Source organism: Echinops telfairi, unplaced genomic scaffold, assembly GCF_000313985.2.
Source record: "Echinops telfairi isolate 266 unplaced genomic scaffold, ASM31398v2 ScPeMD7_57;HRSCAF=196, whole genome shotgun sequence".
Classification (NCBI taxonomy): Eukaryota; Metazoa; Chordata; class Mammalia; order Afrosoricida; family Tenrecidae; genus Echinops; species Echinops telfairi.
In genome coordinates, this window is record NW_022103955.1 from 3241470 (window position 1) to 3264431 (window position 22962).

The 22962-nt window shown below is 42.0% G+C and overlaps 1 protein-coding gene across 1 annotated transcript in view; it reads right to left on the reverse strand.

Annotated features, from left to right (window-relative positions):
* ARHGAP28 (Rho GTPase activating protein 28) overlaps positions 1 to 22962 on the reverse strand; it is a gene marked incomplete at its 5' end in the record, with an annotated part of 217089 nt that overhangs the window by 32416 nt on the left and 161711 nt on the right. The window contains 6 exons of the mRNA XM_045290822.1: positions 6197 to 6359; positions 11579 to 11656; positions 14600 to 14691; positions 14787 to 14952; positions 17097 to 17239; positions 19341 to 19428. Of these exons, the coding sequence (XP_045146757.1) occupies positions 6197 to 6359; positions 11579 to 11656; positions 14600 to 14691; positions 14787 to 14952; positions 17097 to 17239; positions 19341 to 19428 (730 nt within the window). The remainder of the gene's footprint in view (positions 1 to 6196; positions 6360 to 11578; positions 11657 to 14599; positions 14692 to 14786; positions 14953 to 17096; positions 17240 to 19340; positions 19429 to 22962) is intronic.

The following is a 22962-nucleotide window of genomic DNA, read 5'->3' on the forward strand; positions in this document are numbered from 1 at the left end:
TTTTGAGAATGATGTACAAATGTGCTTTACACAATTGATGTGTGTATGGATTGGGATAACAGTTGTATGAGCCCCTAATAAAATGTTTTAAAAAAAATAGGCAAAGGATTTGATCAGTAAATTCAACAAAGCAGGCATTATGTCAGCCAAGAACCCCATAAATGCTCATTAGCAAAATTGCCACTGCTGTCAGATACAGTTGCGTGACTTCTGACTCCAAGTGACCCTAGGGAAGACAGAGGGAAACCCTGCCTGGGGCTGCGCCATCCTCCCAACTGGTCCTGTGTCTGAGACCAGTGTCTTATTCTTGCAGCCACTGTGTCCACCAGTCTTGTCAAGTCTTCCTCGATATCAACGGCCTGTTACTTTCCCAAGCATAACAACATGTCCAAAGTACATGAGAAAAACCTCACCATCCTCCCTCTAAGGAGCATTTTGGTTGTTCTTCTAACAGAGACTTGTCCTTCAAAATTCTTCACCAGCACAATCAACGATTAGCAACGGAGAGGTTCAACTCAAAATTACAGTGAGGTAACATCTCATCCGCGCACCCATTGATAGTCGTCGCAAAGCTAAACAGACAAAACCTCAGAAAGCATGCTGGTGGGGTATGAGGAAACTGGAAATGGGACTGTAAAACAGTGCAGCTGCTGTAGAATATGGTATGGCATTTCTTTTAAAACATGGAAACAGAATTACCATCCAGTGATCCAGTAATCGCACTACTAAGTATAAGAGGAGGCTTCAAAATGTTCATGGAGCAATTCCATTATTTTTTACCACTAACTTTTGGAAGTGTCACTGCATACTGAAGAGCAGTGAGAGCCGTGACATGAACAAACAGGAGGGCACCTGTGTTAGTTGTAGCATCATGCACAATACTACTATACTGTAAAGATGGAAACACCTTAAGTGCTCATTATGGAATGAGTAGATCAACTAGGATCTATACAAACAACGGAGTTCGACATGTTCAGGAGTAGCAATACATCTGTGAAACCCCTCAGCACGGATGAACCTAGGGGAAAATATGCTGGTTACATAAATGAATCCATAAATAATAACCCCATAAGACCCAAACTGTAAAATTCAAGAAAAGGTTTCAATAGAGAAAAAAAGAACATTCTTTGGAGGTTCCCAGGATGGAGGGAAAGAGCGGGCACTTCACTAAGAAGGGGATGTTGTCGTTGCTTTTAGGTGCCACCGGGTCTGGTCTAACCCATAGCGACCTTCTGCACAACAGAATGAGACGTTGCCCATTCCTGCTCCATCCTCACAACTGGTCTTATGTGTGAGCCGATTTCTGTAGTTGCTGTGTCGAGGCATCTTGTCACGGGTCTTCACCGTTTTTGCCGCCCTTCTACTTCACCAAGCGTGTCCTTTTCCAGGGGCTGGTCTCTCCTGAAACATGTTGAAAGTATGTGAGACAGCGTCTCATCATCCTTGCCTCTAAGGAGCACACTGCTGTACTTCTTTCAAGATAGATTTGTTCATTCTTCAAGTCTTCACCTGCACCACAATGCAAATGCATCGATTCTTCGTGTTCACTGTCCAACTTTCACATGCATTTGAGGTGATTTAAAAATACCATGGCTAGGGTCAGGCGCATCAAAGGAACACCCCTGCTTTTCCATCATTCTAAACAGTCTTGTGCAGGTTTACCCAATGCAATGCATTGTTGGAGCTCTTGACTGCTGTTTCCATGAGCACTGGTTGTGGACCCAAGCCAGATGAACTTGACAACTTCAATCTTTTCTCTCTCACGTTGCTCAGTTGTGAGGATTTGGGTTCTCTTTATGCCAAGTTCCTTAATCTTGATCAGCAAGTGCTTCAAGTTCTTATTTTCAGCAAGCAAGATCGTCTCACCTGCACGTCACAGGTTATTAATAAGCCTGTATCCAAATTTGATGCTTCATTCTTCTTTGTAGAAGCCAGCTTCCCTGATTAGTTGCTCAGCATACAGATGATACCTTTGCATGGTCAATAAAATTCATGCAATCATCCTTCTTGTATTTTCTACTTTCAGTCAAGACCATCCGACATCAAAAATGACTGATATCTCTTTTTCCATTTCCTTTTCTGAATCCAGCCTGAACCTCTGGCAGTTCCCGCTCAATGCACTGCTGCAACCTTTGTGGGATGATCTTCAGCAACGTTTTACTTGCATGTGATATTAATATTGCTCTATAATTTGTGCATTCTGTTGGGTTACCTTTGTTTGGAGTGGGTACAGATATAGATCTCTGTCTGTTGGCCAAGGAGCAGTCTTCCAAATTTCTTGGCATAGCCCAGTGAGTGCTGCTAGTGCTTCATGAGCTCGTTGAAAGCTTTTACTAGGTTTCTGTCAATTCCTAGAGCCTTGGTTTTGGCTAATGCTTTCAGTGCAGCTTGGCCTTTTCCTTTCAGTATGACTGTTTCCTGATCATATGCTACCTCTAGAAATGGTGGAATGCATTTTCTTTTGACGCTTTCTGCCTCCCTCAATGTTTTGCCCATAGAACCTTTCAGTATGGCAACTTGATTTTTCTAACTAGGCCTTTGTACATTTCATCATAACATTTTACTTTGTGTTCTTGAGTTGCTCTTCGAAATGTTCTGCTTGGCTCTTTGACTTCATCATTTCTTCCATTTGCCTTGGCTGCTCTCTGATTAAGAGCAAGTTTCAGAGTCTCTTCTGATATCCATGCTGATCTTTTCGTTCTTTCCTGTCTTTGTTTAATGATGTTTCCGCTTCTTCATGTATGATTTCTTGAGGCCTCCCACAGTTCATCAGATCTTCTGCTAAAGGATCCCACACCCCAAATCTATTCCTGTGATGCCCCGAAACTCAGGCAAAATACATTCAAGGTCTGTTTTGGCTCTCTTGGATTTGTTTTAATTTTCTTCAGTTTCCAAATGAACGTACACAGAACAATTAATCGTCTGTTCCACAGTTGGCCCGTGCCCTGGTTTTAATTGCTGATATTGGGTAGTTTTGTTGTTTCTTTCCACAGATATAGCTAATTTGATTTCTATGCATTGCATCTGGAAAAGTCTGGGTGTATTGTGTTTTTAAAGAAGGTATTTGCAATGAATAAGCCATTGGTCATGCAGAACTCTATCATGTGATCTCCAGCTTCCATGCTATCACCCGGGGCTTGTTTTCCAACTACTCATCCTTCCTCTTTGTTTCCAGCCTGTGCATTCCAATCACCAGTGATTATTGATGCATCTTGATAGCATGCTTCATCATGTTAGAGTGAAGATATTGGAAGAATTCTTTAATTTCTACGTCACCAGCTTTGATGGGCTACTTGGAAGGTTCACAGTTCAAAACCACCAGCTGCTCTTCCAGAGAAAGACAGGCTTTCTATTCTCATAAAGAGTTACAATCTTGGAAGCTCACAGGGTCAGTTCTAGCCTGTCCCATAGGTCACATTGACTTGATAACAGCAATTTTTTTTGTGAGTTAGACCTTTAAGGTTGGTGCATAAATTTGAATAGTTTTATTGTCTGGATTTCTTTGTATGAATAGCGATATATATTATTCTATCACAGAAAGCACTGTACTTCAAGAAAGATCTTCAAATGTCCATTTTGCTGATAAATGTAATGCAATTCCTCTTGAATCTGTCATTTCCATCATAGTGAACCTTTTTTTCTTATTCAAAATTCCAAAATACCCAATTCCTGTCGATTTCAGCTTAGTGTCACATAGCATATGAAGCCCTGAGCTATGAACCAAAGGTCAGCAGGTGGAACCACCAGCTTCCCTGCAGGAGAAAGACCAGGCTTTCTCTCTCATAGTTAGTCTTGGAAACCTGCAGACGCAGTTCTACCCTGCCCTATAGGGTGCTGTGGCTCGGAACTGACTCGCGTCTTTAGACATTCCATTTCATTTTTAAGATGACGTCTGATTTTCCTGGCTTCATAATTCATAAAGTCCAAGGTCTACCTATACACAGATGTTTTCAGCTGGTTCATCTACTTTTCAGTTGTGCCCCAGGAGCAGATGAAGGTCCCAAAGGTTTGACCCCACCCACATCATTCTGCCTGGCTCTCTTTGAGAGGTTCCTCTTTGGGCACCGTCTCTGACAACGTCCTGCCTCTGTTTAGGTGGTGGTCAGTGTCTGACCATATTTTGATGCTAACTATATGGTTTTCAGTGGTTCATTTCTCCAACACGAGCAGCCAAACTCACTGGTGTGGCTCAACTTTTAGGCAAATGACATACAGGCCTGTCAGGCACACAATAGCACCACAGAGGCACGCATTTATTAGAGCACTCAATCATGGGCGATGAAAAGGGCGGCGTGTGCCGGGGATAAGACTCAGAAGGCAGGGAGGGAGAGGAAAAAAGGACAAATGGAAACAATAAACATAGGGAGGAAGTAGTAAGAGTGTTGTTATGATTTGGGAGTTTCAATGAATGTCATAAAACAAAGTCTGTATGAATTGTTAAGTGGAAAAGCAATTTCACTGTAAACTTTCACCCAAATCACAATTTAAAAGTGAAGAATATGAGAAGGCATAACATTACAAATCACTTAGAAAAAAAATCTTTAAAAAAACCACAATATATCTTTTTAAGAAAAATGACAGGCTATAGGGTCTTTAAAACACAGTATTTACAATGTCTAGGACACAGACCAGCGATATGACATACAAAGTAACCTTAAAACGTGAACCATTCTGGAGGGAAAAGGCAGTCGAGAGAGAATGGCTTAGAGATGACCTAATGCTGGAACTAGAAGGTACCTCTCTCAAAGTACCTTTTATCACTATAATCAATAATGCAAAGGAAGATATGCTTATAGTGCATGTAAAGATGGGATATCCATCAAATAATTCTAGTATGTAAAATTAGAATATCTGAAATAAAACCAATGAGGAAAATTAGCTCCTCTCATTCTCTTTTACTACTTCTCTCATAAAACAAAAACCATAAGCCATTATAAAGCAAAGGGAATGCTAAGTCATATGTGAATTAAAGCTCAGAAAAGGCCTGCCTTTCCTATTCTATTCTCTTCTTTGAAGATATGAAGGGTTATTTTCTGGGTCTGGTTTAGTTAAAAAAATTTTTTTTTTAGTTACAAATGTTATAGCTTTCCAAAACCATAAAAAACCAGGCTCACTGCCATCAAGTTGATGAGTTTTGTTATACAACTTTGGATTGAACTATGCCTTTCCTTGTTGGTGGTTTTAAATGATTTTATAGTTCTGATCAACATGCAGAAGACACACACTGACAGATATGTATTAGGCTCACATAGTGATTTGAAAATGTGGCAGATATTTAAAATTCCAGTTTTCTCAGTAAAGCCTGGAGTTTGGCTCTCAGTTCTGCATGAAAACCGTTATCTGGAGTTGAGTAGTGGCCAACTTGTTTAAAAACAACAAGAAAAGGCAAAGACAAGAAAAGTTTCTAAGTCGTTTCCTAGCCTCTTCTGTCCCGGTGGAATCCCTCAACTCTTCCGAGCACGCACACGTTTAGTGTGAGTCCGGGACAACTCAGGTCAGTGGTCAAAGGCCCAGTGTCTAGGACCAGTCTACTTTTCCTCAATCTCCCCTTGCCTCGCCTTCCACAATGTTCATCTCTAGTACTCAAATCATACCAAAATTTCCACTGTGAAACACGGCGTTCATTGTCCATGTTCTTTGTTTTTATCCAGGTACCTCCAGATGATGTTATAAAATTTCAGAATCATCATGTGATATAATTTCCAAAGATAAAATGTCTTCTCTGTAGCACTGATTTGGGGCTACGCCATTATACTGAGTTACAACACAAAGGGAACCCATAGTTTTTGAGGAGTCAGGTGTGATTCTCTATAGTGAATATCCACAACAACCCCGAAAAGTCAGTAATTCTTATGATTTCCAGGTGCAGGAGTCGAAGCTCTGAAAGGCTGATTGCATGCCTACTAGATGGTAGAACAGGAAATCAAATTTCAAGCGCCTGCCTTGTGTTTTTGCAAACTCCTACTTCCTCTTAATGATTATAAAACCTTCTAAATCATAATAACAAGATTTACACATATAATACAGTAAGAGCTGACTTTTTAAAAATCACCAAACTCAGTATTTCACCAGATATTGCCAGGAAATCACAAATCTATACCATTAGGAGCACATTTGAATATGTATCTTAATGCTGCTCTGGATAATTGTATTGCCATTCTATCTGGTCCATTCACACTTAACTTCTTCCACGTACTTTCCATTAGAGTGATGAAGGCAGGTATATACTCCACAGGGAAGAGAGAGGTGGGTAGTTCTCTGAAAAATGCTTTCAACATCACTGCAGCTTCTCTGTGGCACATTTTATCCCATTTAAATTTATCAGCATTAAACTTGGTATCCAGGTCTTCACGGTACTGCTGCAAATCAAAGGAAACAGTCAATATGCGATGAGTTTATCTGACATCTTTTCCCCCTTTGAAAATTGTCATTTCATAAATGAATTTTGTAAGTAGATTAAATTCTGGAAACACTAATCTTCATTATGTCCAACATTTCCTAACATTATTATTAGGAATGAAATCATAGTTTTTAAGTGCAATGCAAGTAAGAATCTCTAAGACAGTGGTTCTCAACCTGTGGGTCACCACCACATGAGGAACTGTATTAAAGGGTCGGGGCATGAGGAAGGCTGAGAACCACTGCCTTATAGGAAAGTGTTGAACTGCCCCTTTGTGTTACTGGGGCTGGCTGTACATCTCGATGGGGCAGAAACCCTTACTTCCTCCAGAGGAATATCTGCTAGGTTCAAACCGCTGACCTTGCGGTTGGCAACCCCCCACGTGAGGGCTAGTGTCCATCAATGGACACTAACCCGTCCCTCCCCCGATGGGAGGACTAGTGTCCATCAATTGACACCAACCTACCCCCTCCAAAAAAAAGTACTTAGAAAGATAATTCTGAAAATACTTGGTTTCTTTAAGGCCCCTCATATTCTCATGAGAAGCCTAATTCTTCCATCCTTGAACATGCATGGACAGACGGATTTTAAAATGTGATCTTTTCCTATAGGGGGTCAGCTCAGACATGGGCATACTCATGGCGCCCAGAACCTGCAAAAGTGGTGTTCCAATTGAGGTGATTGCATGCTAACCAGAGCTTATGTATGCTTCCATGACGAAGAGACTAGAGTTGTGTAAATGCAAGGAAATCCAGTGTGCCCCGGGACTCCGGCGAGCTCGGTGCTGCCGAGCAGCATCAGCAGGAGGAGGGGGAAAGAGAGGAGGATATCGCAGGAAACAGATTTCACTCTGCAGGCACCGGGCTCCATGAAAAGCGCCCACCCCAAGGAATGAGCGTGTTAGGGCAGCCTTTGCTGACAGTAGATGGGAGAATTATTTGGAGCATGTGGAGCTTGACGAGAGTCGACGAGCGGGTTGGGAGGAAGGAAACCAGTTATGGGCTATCACTTCTGGCGAGAGATAGTGCAAAGACAATCTGCGAAAGCCCTTGTAGGATGGAAAGGGGGTGACGCTTTTCCGAAATACCATGGGGGTAAAATTCTCAAGATCAGTGGTGGATTACATCAAAGATTTAGGAGGAAAAATAGGAGTCCAAGGTGATTTGAAGTTTGTAGCTGGGATAACAGACAGATGTGGGTGTTGCTCGCTTGGAATACGGCATTAGCGAGAAATAAATTTTCCACTCACTGCTGGGCCTACTGCAGTCAAGGGGATTGTTTTTCAAGTGGACAGGAAGCACCCGTGAGAGCAGAACAACTCCAATAATTTTCCACAAGCCTCGGCCAGTCTTGGATCTGAAACAGGACTGGCCATCCTTCAGACCTGCCAGGTCTACGAAGAGAGGCAGGGCCCCCAGGCTCTCGGAGCTGCTGCCTCAGTTCCACGGCTGCCCAGCTATGGCTGGTGCTCAGACGCCTCAGTGGTCGCACAGGGAGAGCAAAGGTTCCTCACGGAGCTTCAATCAGATGTTGTATGTAAAACGCTCAATACATGATGCCCCTTCGCTTTCTACTTTGGTTTGGCCTTTACCACTACTGAGCAGGAGAACCCTCTGACTGAGGGTAGATATATGGGGAATAACACCATTTCAGCTTGTCTGGTTGGCCAGCAGAAAACAAATGGATCAGAAAGAATGCACTTTCTTTGTTTTGACCAGCATTGATATTTCATCGGTGGTACTAAACATGAAAACAGTGCTGAATTTAACACAGAGAGAGTCTAGAGGATAAAGAAATCACGTTGTCTAGCTAATGTTGATGAAAACACTAGTCAAGGGTCAGAGTCACGTGCTTATATATCTGTACTTAGATTTTCTAAACAGAAATGCAACTTGCTTCAATTTCTGAGGTAGAGTTCTAAAACAATGCAAATTATTCACCTTTAGCTTAGAAAACCAGTTCAGGAATAGAAACCAACAAATTTGGTAGTTTATTTGTAAATCCTTTAACCCAGATTTAGAATCATTGAAACTAGTCAGAGGAGAAAGCCTTGCATGTCAAAGAGTCTACCTTCTCTCCTAATATATATTCCCTAGTGCTGGATGCACATTTCTGGCATTTTGTTTGTCTTAATCATTTTATTGGGAGCTCATACAACGCTTATCACAATCCATCCATCCATCCATTGTATCAAGCACATTTGCACATTTGTTGCCATCATCATTCTCAAAACATCTTCTTTCCACTCTAGCCCCTGGCATCAGCTCCTCATTTTTTCCCCTCCCTCCCTGTTCCCCCTTCCCTCATGAACCCTTGATAATTTACAAGTCATTATCATTTTGTCATATCTTACACTGTCCAACGCTCCCTTCACCCACTTTTCTGTTGACCGACCTCCAGAGAGAAGGTTATATGTAGATCCTTGTAATCGGTTCCCCCTTTCTACCCTCTGGTACCACCACTCTCACCACTGGTCCTGAAGGGTTCATCTGTCCTGGATTCCCTGGGTTTCTAATTCCTATCTGTACCAGTGTACATCCTTCTGTCCAGCTGGATTTGTAAGGTAGAATTGGGATCATGATAGTGTGTGGGGGGGAAGCATTTAAGAACTAGAGGAAAGTTGTACATTTCTGCCATTTTTAAAGAAGAAATCATGGGAAACAAGAAAGTATCGAATTGGTTCCAAATGCTCTAAGGTCTCACACATAGGAATTGGTCCTGCAGTTGTGCTTCCTGCTTGGCTACATCTGACGGCTGTTCTCAGTGTGGCTTCCCTGCTGCTATTAGCAAGCCTGAGAAGTCCAAACTCAGACCTTATGGTTCATGCTGGTATGCCCGGGGAGCGACAGGGTCAGTGCCGCTGACCTGGCAAACTTTGGGTATAAAAATAATAAAACTTTTAAAATCCCTAGGCAATTACCAGAAAAAATTTTTTTTTTGCCAGATGAAATTCCCCTCCCCACCACAAAAACGTAGTGTAAATTTGAACGGAGAAATAAAGGCCTATTTAGTATATCATGTTACAATTCCTTTCTAATTGCACCATTTTCCTGTTTGGTTCCCTGTCCCAGATTTCCTTCACATTGGCTTTCCTGGAGTCCAAACAATGGAAACATCTGGACTGGAGGACATTTTTTTCCTGACAAACAACTGATGGAATAGCTATGCTGCAAAGACGTTCACTGATAAGGAGGGAAAGAAGAGACTTTCACCTAAATGTCCTTAATGGATGCGTGTGCTTAATGAAGGCGTGTCCTTAATGAAGGCGTGTCCTTAATGAAGGCGTGTCCTTAATGAAGGCGTGTGCACATAAGACCAGCACCTGACACTTTGATAAACATATTTCAATGATTTGTCAGTGAGAAAAACTATCCTGTACTATTTTCTATTTCTCTTTGGATTATTTATAAAACTAGAATTTTAAATATCTGTTATGCTTTACTTATGCAATCAGACGCAATCCACAAATTCAACAGTTCAAAACCACCAGCCACTCCACCGGACAAAGAAGGGGCTCCCTGCTCCCCTGACAGCCACAGGATCCCAAACCCACAGGGGTCACTGCGCGACCGCGCCCACACGAACTCAATGGCTGTGAGGTTCTTTCATTTAAAAAACTGCTTTATGTGCGTGTGCACACGCGCACGCACACAGACACACACACACACACACAATGAGAATACAGACAGGTATAGCTCCCTGATTGGTTCAGATGTATGTTTAAGAACCGTATCTAGGAGAAACTCAGACTAACAGTGGATTTATATTAACCATGGTAATTTCTTGGCACTAGCACTTAGAAACCTCCACTCTCAGGATATCAAAACCCATCAGCCTTTCCCATCCCTGCAGCCACTGGGAAAGCTCTGGTGAAATCCTCATGTTTTCCTTTAATTGCCATTCAGCTGCAAAAAGTTGCCCCTGTTAGCTGTTAGTGCCTTCTGGATCTGCCTCAGCGTTTGAACGGGAGCCCTGGTTGCCAGCGGAAGGGCAGACAATGAGGTGGGTTGGAGCAAGGGTGGGGGGGTGGAGGCTGCAGGTAGGACTGGCCCTCTCTGCCAGTGCAGAGCTCCTGGAGGGGAGTTTCTGGATGCAAACCATGTTCAACGCTGCTTCCTGCAGTCTTGCTTCCTCCTCATCTGCTCTTTCACATGCCTGCTCCCTGAGGACCCACCCTTCTGTCCATGCCTCATTCCCTCTGAGCATCTGCTTTTCAAAGACTCAATCGACACAGCCTATTTCACCTCAGTTAACACTTGGAAAAACAGCTCATCACATTTCTATATAAAACTCTGAGACTTCTGATACAAATAGAATTTCCCAAAACATGTACCAAACAAATTAATGAACAAATGCTTTTCCGCCTCTACACATCCCTTTTAATAGTTCTAAACTCAACTGGATTAGTTCTTCCTCACTGAGACTCCTCAGAGATTCACCATCTAAACTTCTTGGGCTTGTGTGGCAACAGCGATCTGAGGGTGAGGCACGATAGGTGTTTTGTAGGCCTGTTGGTAGACTCCTTATGATATTTTGATAAAAAAACTTATGTGAAAAGCTTTTCTTCTCTGATTCTTATGTACTCCAGGGTCTACTACCCTCTAGAAGCAAGCAAGCAACGAAAAATGATTTGCATTGCACTGGGGGTTTTCTGTGTGGAAGCGAACATTACCTTAATGGAACGGGGTTGTTAGAATTGATGACTAAGTAGTCTAGTGGTTATGACCACTGCTACAAATTCCTTTAAGGATTGTCATTAAAAAAATGAGCCAAAGAATCTTTCTAAGTTTAAAGTTATTGATAATGGAAACAGTGGCTTGGCGAATTACGTTGACGTACAGAAAAATGTCAAACTAAAATGCTGAGCGCACAAAACCGTGAAGGGACAGACATTTCAAATTTTCCAAACTAAGAACAAACTAAGAATGAAGTACCTGTGATGTTGAGTTGATATGTTGTTTTGTTTTGTTGGAGTGTTACTGCTTTTTAAATTTCATATCACTAAAAGGATATGCGACCTGTGGTCCTGGATAGATGTTTGATCATGGGGTAGGGAGGAAGAACTAAGTAAGGTCACGACAGAGCATCAAATAAAAGAATCAACTATGCTCACACAATGTTCCTACAAACTGTGCCAAGGTAGCACTAAACTCCAGGAAGAGAGAAAATATTCAGTACCTTGACTTTGGCGGTACATCCAGAAAGTCGAAAAATTCCTTCAGATTCCAGTCCCGATTCCTCAACTTTTTCAAAGAACTGGAAGGCAATGATAGATATAAGTACATACAGACATGTATAATCTGCATCTGAAAGAATACTGACCACAAGTGATAAACTGCCGAGCATGCACCTGGTCACTCTAATGTCTTTTTAAGGTTCACAAACACCGTATGAGGTCACCATTAGTCGTCCCTGTGCAACTGGGACACAGGCGTGTCTCTGTGATGTAACTTTCCAAGTCAGCCTGGAAGTAAAGGCACTGAATTATTGCAGCTGGGGCTTTTGAGTTATATAATACGCAGCACTTAACCCTTTTGACATCTGAGTGTGATGACTTTGTCTGCTGGGTGATTTTTAAATGATTATCTGTTGTTAGGTGTATCCACCCTGGGAAGAAACTACAAGTCCTACAAGTTTGACGAAGGAGTTGGGAACTGCAGTGGTCACTAGCTCTCATGAGGTCTGTGGTAGTTATAAAATTGTCAATTTGACAGGACTATGAGTGAATGGGTGGAGTCTGTTCTATCTATCGGATCATAGCCAATGAGGCTTCTGCGTGGCCATGGCCTTCTCCGGAGAATTCTGGGAAATCTGGTATTTCCTCCTTGGAGGTGGGAGACTCTCTGTTCACACCCTGGGAGACATGGCAGCTGACAACGACACATGGTCCCACCCTGATGCAGACACCCCTGCCAGCGCTGAGATGTTTCCAATGACACTGGATCCAAGGACTTTCTACCCCCTGGCCTGTGATCTTCTACATCTGGCATCATTGCATATGTTTTGTGAGTCTGAAGGGGACTTTGTAGATTGGTATCAGATATATGGGCTAATATCGGACTTACGAACTGGATCTAGACTGGGCTGGGATGTTCGCTCAATGTTCAATTGCTCTTGTATATAAATCTCTTTCTTATACACATATGTGTGTCCATGGATTTGTTTCTCTAGTCTACTCGGACTAACACAAGTTCTCATGGTGGTGATGGTGGAAAAAACAATCAACAGTAAATATGGACAATTTTTGTGTACTTATTGTACACAACAGTATCCGATGCCGTCCTCAGTTCTTTATACGTATACACTCTATGAGGAAGACAGTTATCAAGCCCTTTCGACAGCTAAGGTCGCTGCGCACAAAGTGGATAAGCACCTTGCCCAAGCTCACAGAGTAGAGGGAGGCCCAAAGTCTCTGTGCTTTTCTCGTCAATAAATGACGTTGGCTACAACCAAGCACGCAAAGAAATAGATATATCGAAGAAAGCATCACACTATAAAGACCGTCTCACAGGAGTGGGCGAGTAGAACCTGAGGTTGTCCATACGAGGACACAACGCATACATGGTCAGAGGAGCTCACGTCTCTTGAAACGAACCTTGTGGTAGTTTAAGTGACACTTACTGAACCTCTTCCATTGGCTAAATCCTGTTCTAGCTCTTGTACCTACACAATGACATAGATTCTTCTACTGAAATCTTCCCAGGCTAAGCCTTTGTAGATTTTCTTCAAGCTCTGCCCTTGACCTAGAGCATCAAGGGAATATCCAAATCCAGGGAAACAACAACAACAACTTTCAGGTCCCTGTGAATTTGGGGCTCAGATGTGTCCTTGTTTCCCCTCCACCTCGTCCTGGCTGTGTGTCCTTGGGGAAGTTGCCTGCCTCGGTTGCCTGACCAGGATAAAGGAGATGGCCACCCAAAGTTCTTGAGCTGCTCAGGGCTGACGAGTCACGACCTTATTTGGATGGCTCAGTCTGGTCCCTGGGCAGAGAGGGTGTGCTACAGGTGACACTTGCTCATAAGGCTGTGCTATAGATGGTGCTACAGATGTTGCTTGCACACAAAGGCTTTGTCGCCAGCATCTTTGTCATCTTCCCTATTCCCATCACAAGCCTGTCAGTTACTGATTTAAGTAATTGTTCAATGAGAGGCACTGGTAGAAATGAAGACAGAAAAGACATGTAGGATTTTTAATGCAAATGAAAGAAATACTTTCCTCGGTCCATAATTTTATATATCATCCAAAAAGTCATTTTAAAATTGTAAAAGACATATTTAGGGCTTTACATTTTCTTTGTACCACTGGATGTCACTGTTGAATAAATGCATACTTATATAAATCAGTGCAAATCGTTGGTTGGACAAAACATGATGACTTAGAAACAAATCAGCTATTTATTAACGAGGGTTAGAGATATAATTACATCCTAGTTCAAACAATTTCATTCTCAAGATTTCCTTCAACCCAAATTCTCCTCTGTGTCAAATGCATCCTACTTCCCAGTCATACCTGAAAAACCACCAGACTAAACACAGCGTTAGACTATTAACTTGTTTCCATGAAATTAATAAAACTATCATACATACACATTTCAAAAGCATCCAATCTATAACCTGTATCAATGATTATGTCCATGTTTAGTAAATGTAGTGGCAATGAAAAGAAGCCATCTCTTATCCTGGAGGGAACAATTAATACACACATTCCACAATATTAAAAAAAACCATTTTAATGTAAAATTAGTCAAAGGAAGCCATGTAAGAAAGTATTTGCTACCCCCGATACGTCTATGGGCAAACAATGTAAGAGGCTCCGTGTTTTGGAGACATCTACGGAGACACGTGGAGTAAAATTTCAAACCGAAGAGAGGCCCGAGTCCTCAAAGGGTAGAACAGTTTTAACACTAAAAGAAAACGGATGAGTGTGTTTAAAGCCAGCTGCTACTGACTCCCACTCAACAGGGATCCCACACGTATCCAAGTGGAACTATCTTCCCGGGGTTGTCAAGGGCTGATTTTTTGGGAAATAGATAACCAGACCCTTTCTTCTGATGTGCTTCTGAGTGGATTCAAATGTGCAAACTGTCGATTAGTACCTGGGTGTACTAAACATTTGCACCACGTAGGGACTTCTGAGTGGGTTTATAACGTACCAACGCCCACGGCCGGTCACTTCCCCCTCAGTTTGGATTCTACTCACTTTTTGTAAGACGAGGGGAACTTTCACGCCGGCGTCCTTTTTTCGATCGTTATCCAGTAGGACGGTAAGTGGAACTCCAAAAATGCCACTGTCTGCATTAAGAAAGGAAGGGAAAAGGAGGCTGGGTAAAGCCCTGCCTTCCTCCAGTTCGTGTGTTCAGATCAGAGGAGCCATTCTTCCCACTCACCTCGCCCTTTCACTCGCTCTGTTTTGTTTCTTTTCAGTGGGATTCCCAAGGCATCAAAAAAGGCAGTCAATTCAATCAGAGAGAGATGGCGGATTTTCTTCATGTCTTCAGCAGACAGATCTCCTGCTTCTGTTAAGCCAAACCTGGTTTTCTTAACAATGAATTTCTAAAACACATATTGTGGATTGTTATTTATTTTCACCACAATGAAAAATTATTATACTTTTACTCAAATACCTCCTGGACGCCTTAAAAACTATATGGCAAAACACAATTTCCAAAATTTCTCTGAAGAGCTTGCTGTACTGTAGACACTATTAGAATAACTCTTTTAGAAAATGTGCAGATTACTACTATGAAAAAAAAAGGTCCCAGATCTAACATTGCCCCTCACAAGCCTATCTGCACTGGACTGTTGACCAGCACCTACAAAATGCTAGGTACCATCTAGAAGGTGTTATGGGCCCTGACCATCTGGACGACCTTGAATGCAAAGCTTTGTTACACAAAGCAACCCAATCAGGCCCTTCTACCAGTAAGGCTTTTTCTTCTTTATTTTTGGAGGCGATGCAGGAGGTAGGGCTTTCATCCGTTTTATCAGATAGAAGACACCTTCGACTGTGAACTGTATACCAAACTGACTGCCAATTGACGCTGTAACATGTGCTTGTTGAGATAGCCCTAAATCCACCTTAGAAACCAAACCGAGATGATTCCAAATACTCCTCATAAAGCAAAGTGCATTGGAAGTTACAAATAACACTACCAGTAGTTTTCAAATAATGATCCTGTTATGGTCTTCATTTGCACCTGGTGAAAATATATCATAAAATAGCAACAATGACACCTTCCACAATCTGAATAGGGTGGCTAGTCTAAGCATCGAAACCTAAAAGCAAGAGTTTTTCCTATATAATATCTACAGGTATGCTTGCTTTCTGAAAACATGCTATTTTAGACATGCTAACATAGAAATTAAATCATACGTGTTTAGAAGTAAGGGAGCTCCCCTAACTTAGAATTTTTTTCCACCCACCCATCCATCTACTCATTCATTCAATTATTCCTTAGAACCCTGAAAGAGTGGTTTGGCTGTTAAATGTCCTGTGAAATGCTGAGTTTTTTTATCTTCTTTTTGAAACCAAGGCCACACATAATAATAATTAACAACAATATTGATAAGATCCACAGTCAATTATCGAGCAATTAGCATGTGGTAAACCCCCATATAACGTTTTCTGTGAGAGACTGTCCTATTCCCGGCACTGAGACCAATCGTAGGAGGAGAGAGCTGTGATACTTTTGGGCGACTCCTCTCTAAAGATTCAGGGAGCCTCCCTCAAATCCAGACTCCTGCTAGATTCCCCTTTTTGTCTCAGGACCCTGCTCTGCCCTCTAATACAGAAGCAGTCTGCTTAGGAGTTTGAGAGCTTAACACAATTATGTTTAAATCCTGCTTCTATCGATTAGCTGCCAGGCTTTGGGCCTGTCCCATAGGCTCTCTTGGCCTAGTCTCTGTAGCTATAAATGGACGTAATTCTTGGGGGCCACTTGACAGCTGGAACCCCCACTGCAAAATCAGCCAGGCAAATGGCACTCTGAGTCTCACGGGTCTCGCCTTGTCCTCTTGCGCTCCTTGTCATGGTATGGCTGTCTGAATGTAGTCTGGGCAACCTGGTGTCGTGTCTCTGAGCTCTGACGTTGCTGGGGCTCTGCTTATCGTGTTTCTTGCCTTGATCAACGCAGCATGTTCAAAGCTCCAGGTTATGAACGCTTTGAGGATGCGTTTATTAAGGAGCATATAGAACAAGTAACATAAATCCTACATTGGGCTTTCATGCCAAACGATCCTAGACGTATATAGTGAGGCTTTCAGGATGCCATGTGGCTCATTGTCCATGCAGTCATAGTATTATTGGACCTTCAGTGTTTTTGATGACTCCTTAGTGTCTGTTCTATGTGTTCTGATTCTTGCTACTGTCGTTGTGACTTTGTACAATGCCTTTTCCTAAATATAGGCACAATGAGATACATATAGTTAGGGTCTGCATTACCTATAAGTGTATAACAACATAAAGGGCATGAAACCATACGAGCTCGAAAGTATTAGCAATGCTACCATGGGTGACCAGGTAGTCTGTGGGCTGCACAGAAGATGGCGCTGCCGGGAGCCCGCTCTTTTGCAGCACTGATGCCCTGCTCCCCAAAATCCTCTTGAAGACACACCAGGGGGCGGGGGGGAGCCCACAGTTTTGTCCGATGGAGAAATCACAGGAAGTCACTAGAACGCTTGTGAAAGATTTTACTCACAGCTAAAGCAAAGTCTTCTTTTTTCATCACTGCTTTCTTGCATGTATGTCTCCGTGGAGCCTCTGTAATCATTTCTGAATAAGAAACTTCAAAGGACAGTTCTTCAGCTTCTGGTGGAATGTCCTTTTCCACATCATGAGCACCTAAAATAACAAAGGATGGACAGTATTTAATATGCCATTTAATTAATCAGTGTCATTTCTTAGAAAACCAGATAAAGCATCTATAAGGGGATCTCTATGCACCTGACGATGTTTGCACCCCAGGAAAGTCATCAGACTCCCGCCCAGGATGCCATTTACAATGATGTAAGTGATCCAACTTCCACGTGAACTGGCTTCTGTCAATCACCATTTGCCAAACAGGCTTCTGTGTATCTGACTTTTTACTTTAGATTTTAAAGTCTCATGAAAATCATCAAGGATTTTTAAAATATTGATGTGGGGCATTTGTGATTATTCTTACAATACTAAAGTAGGGGAACAAGGCTCAGTGCTGTTGCTAAGGGGGAACCAGGAGCTTCCAGCAGAGGAAGATGGGCTGTGAGACTCAAGGAAAATTGCTCTCTACTTTCACTTCTTTTGTCTTGCTGCCAAGGTGTGGAACATTTGCTGCTTAGGAGTCATTCATACTTACTTTGATAGCATGTTCAGAATTATTCTGAATCCTCTAATAATAATATCGATTGCCTGACTGTGGTTAGGCAGCCATGGAGGTGCGGTGCTTAAGCACATGGCTGCCAATCAAAATATTGGCAGTTCTTGGCCTATTTTCAACTTTTGACCAGCTGCTCTGGAAGAGAAAGAAGTGGCAGTCTTATTCTATGAATAGTATAGTAGTCTTATTCTATGAATAGTCCAGCCTTAGAAACTTCATGGGACAGTGTTTTACACTGTCCTGCAGGATCATTGTGAGTCAGAACTCAATAGCAATGGGTTTCAAAGTATTTGTTTCTTGGCTTTGTATAATGTACCTTAATAAAGAGATGATGGATGATATATGAGCTATATGCCAATAAAACTTTTAAAAAAGAAAGAAAATAAGATGATTGGGCCACATAAAGGTTTTTATATAAACTACCTCAAAGTAATTTGGGGAGGCGGGGGGAGATACCTTTACTGAAAACAATTAATCCAAACTTCATTTGTATAAATTAAACACTGATTTGTGGTTCAGAATTTGGCTGATTAGTTTGTATCACGACCTGACAAAATTGTTCAGTGTTTGATTCAAAGTTTTTTGATTGAAAATAAAAGTGCATTCCCTTTTCTCGTCTTCTGGAGAATCAGTTTTCACTCTCTAGAAAAAGACTTTATTTGTAAACAGAAGAAGGTAAAGTTTAAATGATGCTCTCACTTCTTAAAGATATGAGGACAAACTTTGGAGAGTGGTAATTAAACAAACTGCTGATCCGGGGGCCAAACCTTTCTGGGTACAAGTCTTGCTCCTGGCAGCAGGAACGACATACTGGCACACGGACTCCTGTGGAATAACTTTGGACAGATCCCTCCACTTTCATTCCGCGATGCCACCTAATATACAATTCATCCTTGTACAGTGTACAGCCCAATGATTTGTAGTATATTTACAGAGTTGTGTGACCAACATCACGGTGATTATGAGAATGACGATAAAAAATATTTTCAAATTGTTTGGTATTTGAAGCTGTTATTTTCAAGAGGGGTGCACATACTAAGAGAAGATGTCTAGGAATTTCAAATGATTTCCAGACGGGGTCTGTTTTCTATGAAGATGCTTTGAGATTCTATGCTAAAATTCTCTAGAGAGCCCATCTAGGGCCGCCTCTCAAATGGACAGGGCCTAGTCAAATAGACTTCCTCTGTAAGCTTGTGGGCCATACGCCATTCCGGGGCTGCATGTGCAAGTTGAGGCAGTACTTAGGGAGTCTTGAAGTGGCCTACTTCCTGGCCTACTTTTAACTTTTCAGCGGATCCAGATTACTTGTGAAAGAGGCCTTAAATTGGAGACACTACCCAAGTGGGTAGTTTCTGAATGATGTGGTGGGAGTGATGGGAGCAAAGTCAGCTTCCTATTTTGCTCAATTACTTGTGTCTGTGTGTGACATAATGGGGTGTCTGGGAGAAGGTAGGCTTGAAAGTGATAGACTCAGAATGGGGAGAAAAACATACATTTTACTTTGAGGCATTCACCGCTAATGAGCGGAGCGCCAGAGCAGAAGAAAGGAAGACACAGCCCAAGTCAGGCGGCGGTGGCCTTACTCACCCTGTATTGCAGTTTGAGCTGGCTTCTCTCCAGGGTCTGCTGAGCCATTGGCATGAACCGATAGGTCTGGAATAGTCTCAAATCTAGCCTGTAAAGTCGAAAAATATAAACGCTAAAATGTTACCATCAATAGAGTATAATACTGTATATAAACATAAATACTCAGCAATTCAGTCGGATATATTTTCTACAATACAAAGAATCCTTAAAAAACAAAACAAAACAATTCTTAGTTTCATGAAGGGCCATTCTGGATTCCTTTGCTTTGTATTCGGGTCAGACAGACCTTAGAGCATGGAGGGAGCTAGGGAGCTAAGTCAACAATAACAACAAGAAAGGGGCGCTAAGTCAGGGTTAAAATACGTAACTGTGTCTTCTTGGCTCTGAGAGCGATGGTGGTGTCGTGGTTGTGAGTTGCAGTGCTAGCCTCGTGGTCAGTGGGTCAAGACTACCACCCCCACAGTGGAAAGATACGAGTTTCCACTCTCATAAACTGAGTTACAGTCTTGGAAACCAGCAAGGCCCATTCTGTCCTACTGAGTCCCTGAAAGTCAGAGGGACTCGATGGCAGCGAGTTGGTCTGTTGGTCTTGGTTTTTCTTGGCTGTTGAAACAGTTGCTTACTGTATCTTCATGAGATTCAAGTTTGGTGTTACACAAGTTGATAGTTATACTAATGCTAACTAACAATTTGACATTATTCTGGATGTAGTAGTCATGTATTTGGTCTTAAACCCTAAGTGGCTTAAACTCTAAACTAGGTAGGTGCTAGAAACAGACTGCTTGGGCTCTAATCCTGGTTTTGCCATTGCCTAACGTTACTAGAATTCTCTGTTGCTTAATCCCTTCATCTACAAAATGGAGAAGAAAATACAACATTATTTCAAAGAGCTTTTGTGAAGATTAATGGACTATTCTGCGTAAATCATATAAAATGTTATCTAAGACATAGTATATGCTTAGTTGGGGGTTAGCTACTATTAACATTATAATAGTACATATTGCATTTAATTATCTCACTGCAAAATATAGAGCAATCATAACCATCAAGAAACTAAGTATCTTCTAGTTCAATTTCCCCTTGGAATTAATGGGATACTCTCTTCTACAGCAGGAGAGAGACTGGCCGTTGGGCTCCTGTCAACAGCTATAGTCTAGGAAACCCACAGGGGTCGCTATGAATCAGCATTGACTCGGTGGCGGCAAGTGTGGTGTTGGGGTTGCTCTCTTCTCCAATGAGGTGCTGCAGAAGCACGGCACAGAATTCTGGCAGGTATTAGCTGACGTTGGATCGCCATCTTTGGAGAGCCCTGAACAGCTCAGGTATGGATGGTACTAGTGAATTCATATGAAAATCTTACCAGAGCTGTCAATGTGTGGGACTATCTTAAATCTGTGTGAGGGTGAATATTCGTTATTCTTCAAGAATCTTTTATGTGCTGTTCACACACACACACACAAATCTGGTTTGGGTTTGAGACTCGAAGTTTTTTTCCCCCAGAGGCTGGTATTTATGTTCTTCTCATAGTTATTCAACAGCAACGTGCAACACCTGTTTCATGGACGATTTGCTACCATGTGCTACAGATTGCAGGAGATCTCTAAACTGAGCCTCTGGTATTTTGCTTTTTTTTTTTTTAATCACCCATTTTATCTTAATAGCACTGACACTTCTAGTTGTATAAACAAGATGTTAATATGCACAGCCAGTTTCTGTTCCTGGAGAGAGGAGACCAGAGAAGAGAGCCCAGGGTCAAGGGTCCTCTGCATTCCCTCGCGCGCAAATGGCAGTGATTCTAGAATGACCACCACAGCGAGTCTGCACGCAGGGGGAAGGTTTTCAACAGTGGTGATGACTGTTCAGTGCTTTCCCTAAGTTTTCCAACAAAGAAATGCTTTATGAGACTAAAAAGGCTCAACTAATGAAAAGAAGACTGTTCTTAAAATCGAGAGATGCACCACTCAGTGAGGGCTAGAGGCTGATGGTGTCCAATGCTTACCCTACTAAATGTCACCTTCTTCACCTGTACTGTAACGTAAGTTATGCTGGGACTTTCTTGGGGAAGCAGAAACTTAAGTCAAAATCCCTTCTCTTGCGCTCCTGATACAGTCGTTGAGAACAGAATGAACAAGAACCCACTGCTAAATGACAAACTGCGAGTGCTATGGGCAGGAAAGTTCTCATTGAAGTAGTTGAGCGAGAGCTGGAACTCTATAAAGGGTGAAGAGTTGGACAGCGAAAAGACCAATATATGAGCCAGAAAGGAAAGTAGGAATTACCAAAATGAAAATACCTGACGCACTTCAATTACCCCAGGGAATGACTAGTTTGCCTTGAATTGAGTCAAGTGTGGTAGTTATATAACCGTTTGTCAAATTGAGAAGATTAAGAGTGTAGGGGTGGAGTCTAGTCTAATCGGGAGACAGCCAACGAGGCCTCTGTGTGGGCATGGCCTTCTCCTGAGGTTTCTGGGAACTCCTGTATTTACTCCTTGGAGGAGGAAGACACTAGCTCTCTCTGCTCACTCCCTTGGACACTCTCTACTGACAAGACTCAAGACTCACTCCCTGCAAGACATCCCTATAGAGCAGACACATGGAGAGGCTGATGGAGCCAGACCTTTGGAGTCGGAGAAGCCACGTAGAAAGTCCGGTCAGCACTGAGATGCTTACACCACCACTGGATCTGCAAGATGTCCAACCCACTGGCCTGTGGTCTTCCTGCATTCGGCATCATTGCATTTATTTCATGAGTCTGAAGAGGACTTCATACATTGGTATTGGACATATGGACTAATATTGGACTTATGGACTTGATCTGGACTGGGCTGGAATGTTTTCTCAATGTTCAATTGCTCCTGTATATAAACCTTTTTCTTATACACATATGAATGTCTATGGATTTGTTTCTCTAGTCTACCCAGACTAACACAGCAAGGTATTAGAAAATCTGAGAGATTGATCGAGAATGCCATCCAAAATTATGGAAGGCTTTGAAAGCTGGGTAGAGTTGAGACTAATTATAGGGACTGAAAAAAACTAAAACCACTCACTTATTCAAGCATGGGAATGACCAGGTTTAAGTTGAAAGAGAAGAATCAGTCTGTATCGACCTTGACTTCAGAAGAGGCGGTGGAATGAAAAGCTACATGTCTAGTTTATATAATTTTTTAGGATTCACCCACCCATCAACTATAATTTTAAGAGTAGTATAATTTTATCCTTTTATTGGCTGTTTCAATCTATTTTAAACAAAGGCAACTCCCATTATAACCAACTGACTTGTTTGTAAAACCACTGTGCCATTTCTCCTAATGTTTCCATTCACAGAATTTCCCACTAGTGGCAAATCAAAGGCAGTATCTTCCCCCAAGACATTCTCTGCTGTCCATGTTATAACTAGTGCTAATTGGAAAGTAGAATATGGGGCCGAGGGATAATTTTAATGCCTAGATTATAACTCATTAGTACTGTCATCTTTATTTTTCTGTGAAAATTATTTATATTAGCATCTTAGATTACTTTCATATCATGAAAATTACCCTGAGTGCTGCTGTCTGATAACTGAAAAACAGAGGCTCCTGGTCGTGCAGTGGTTATACGGTGGGGTGCAATCTGCAGAG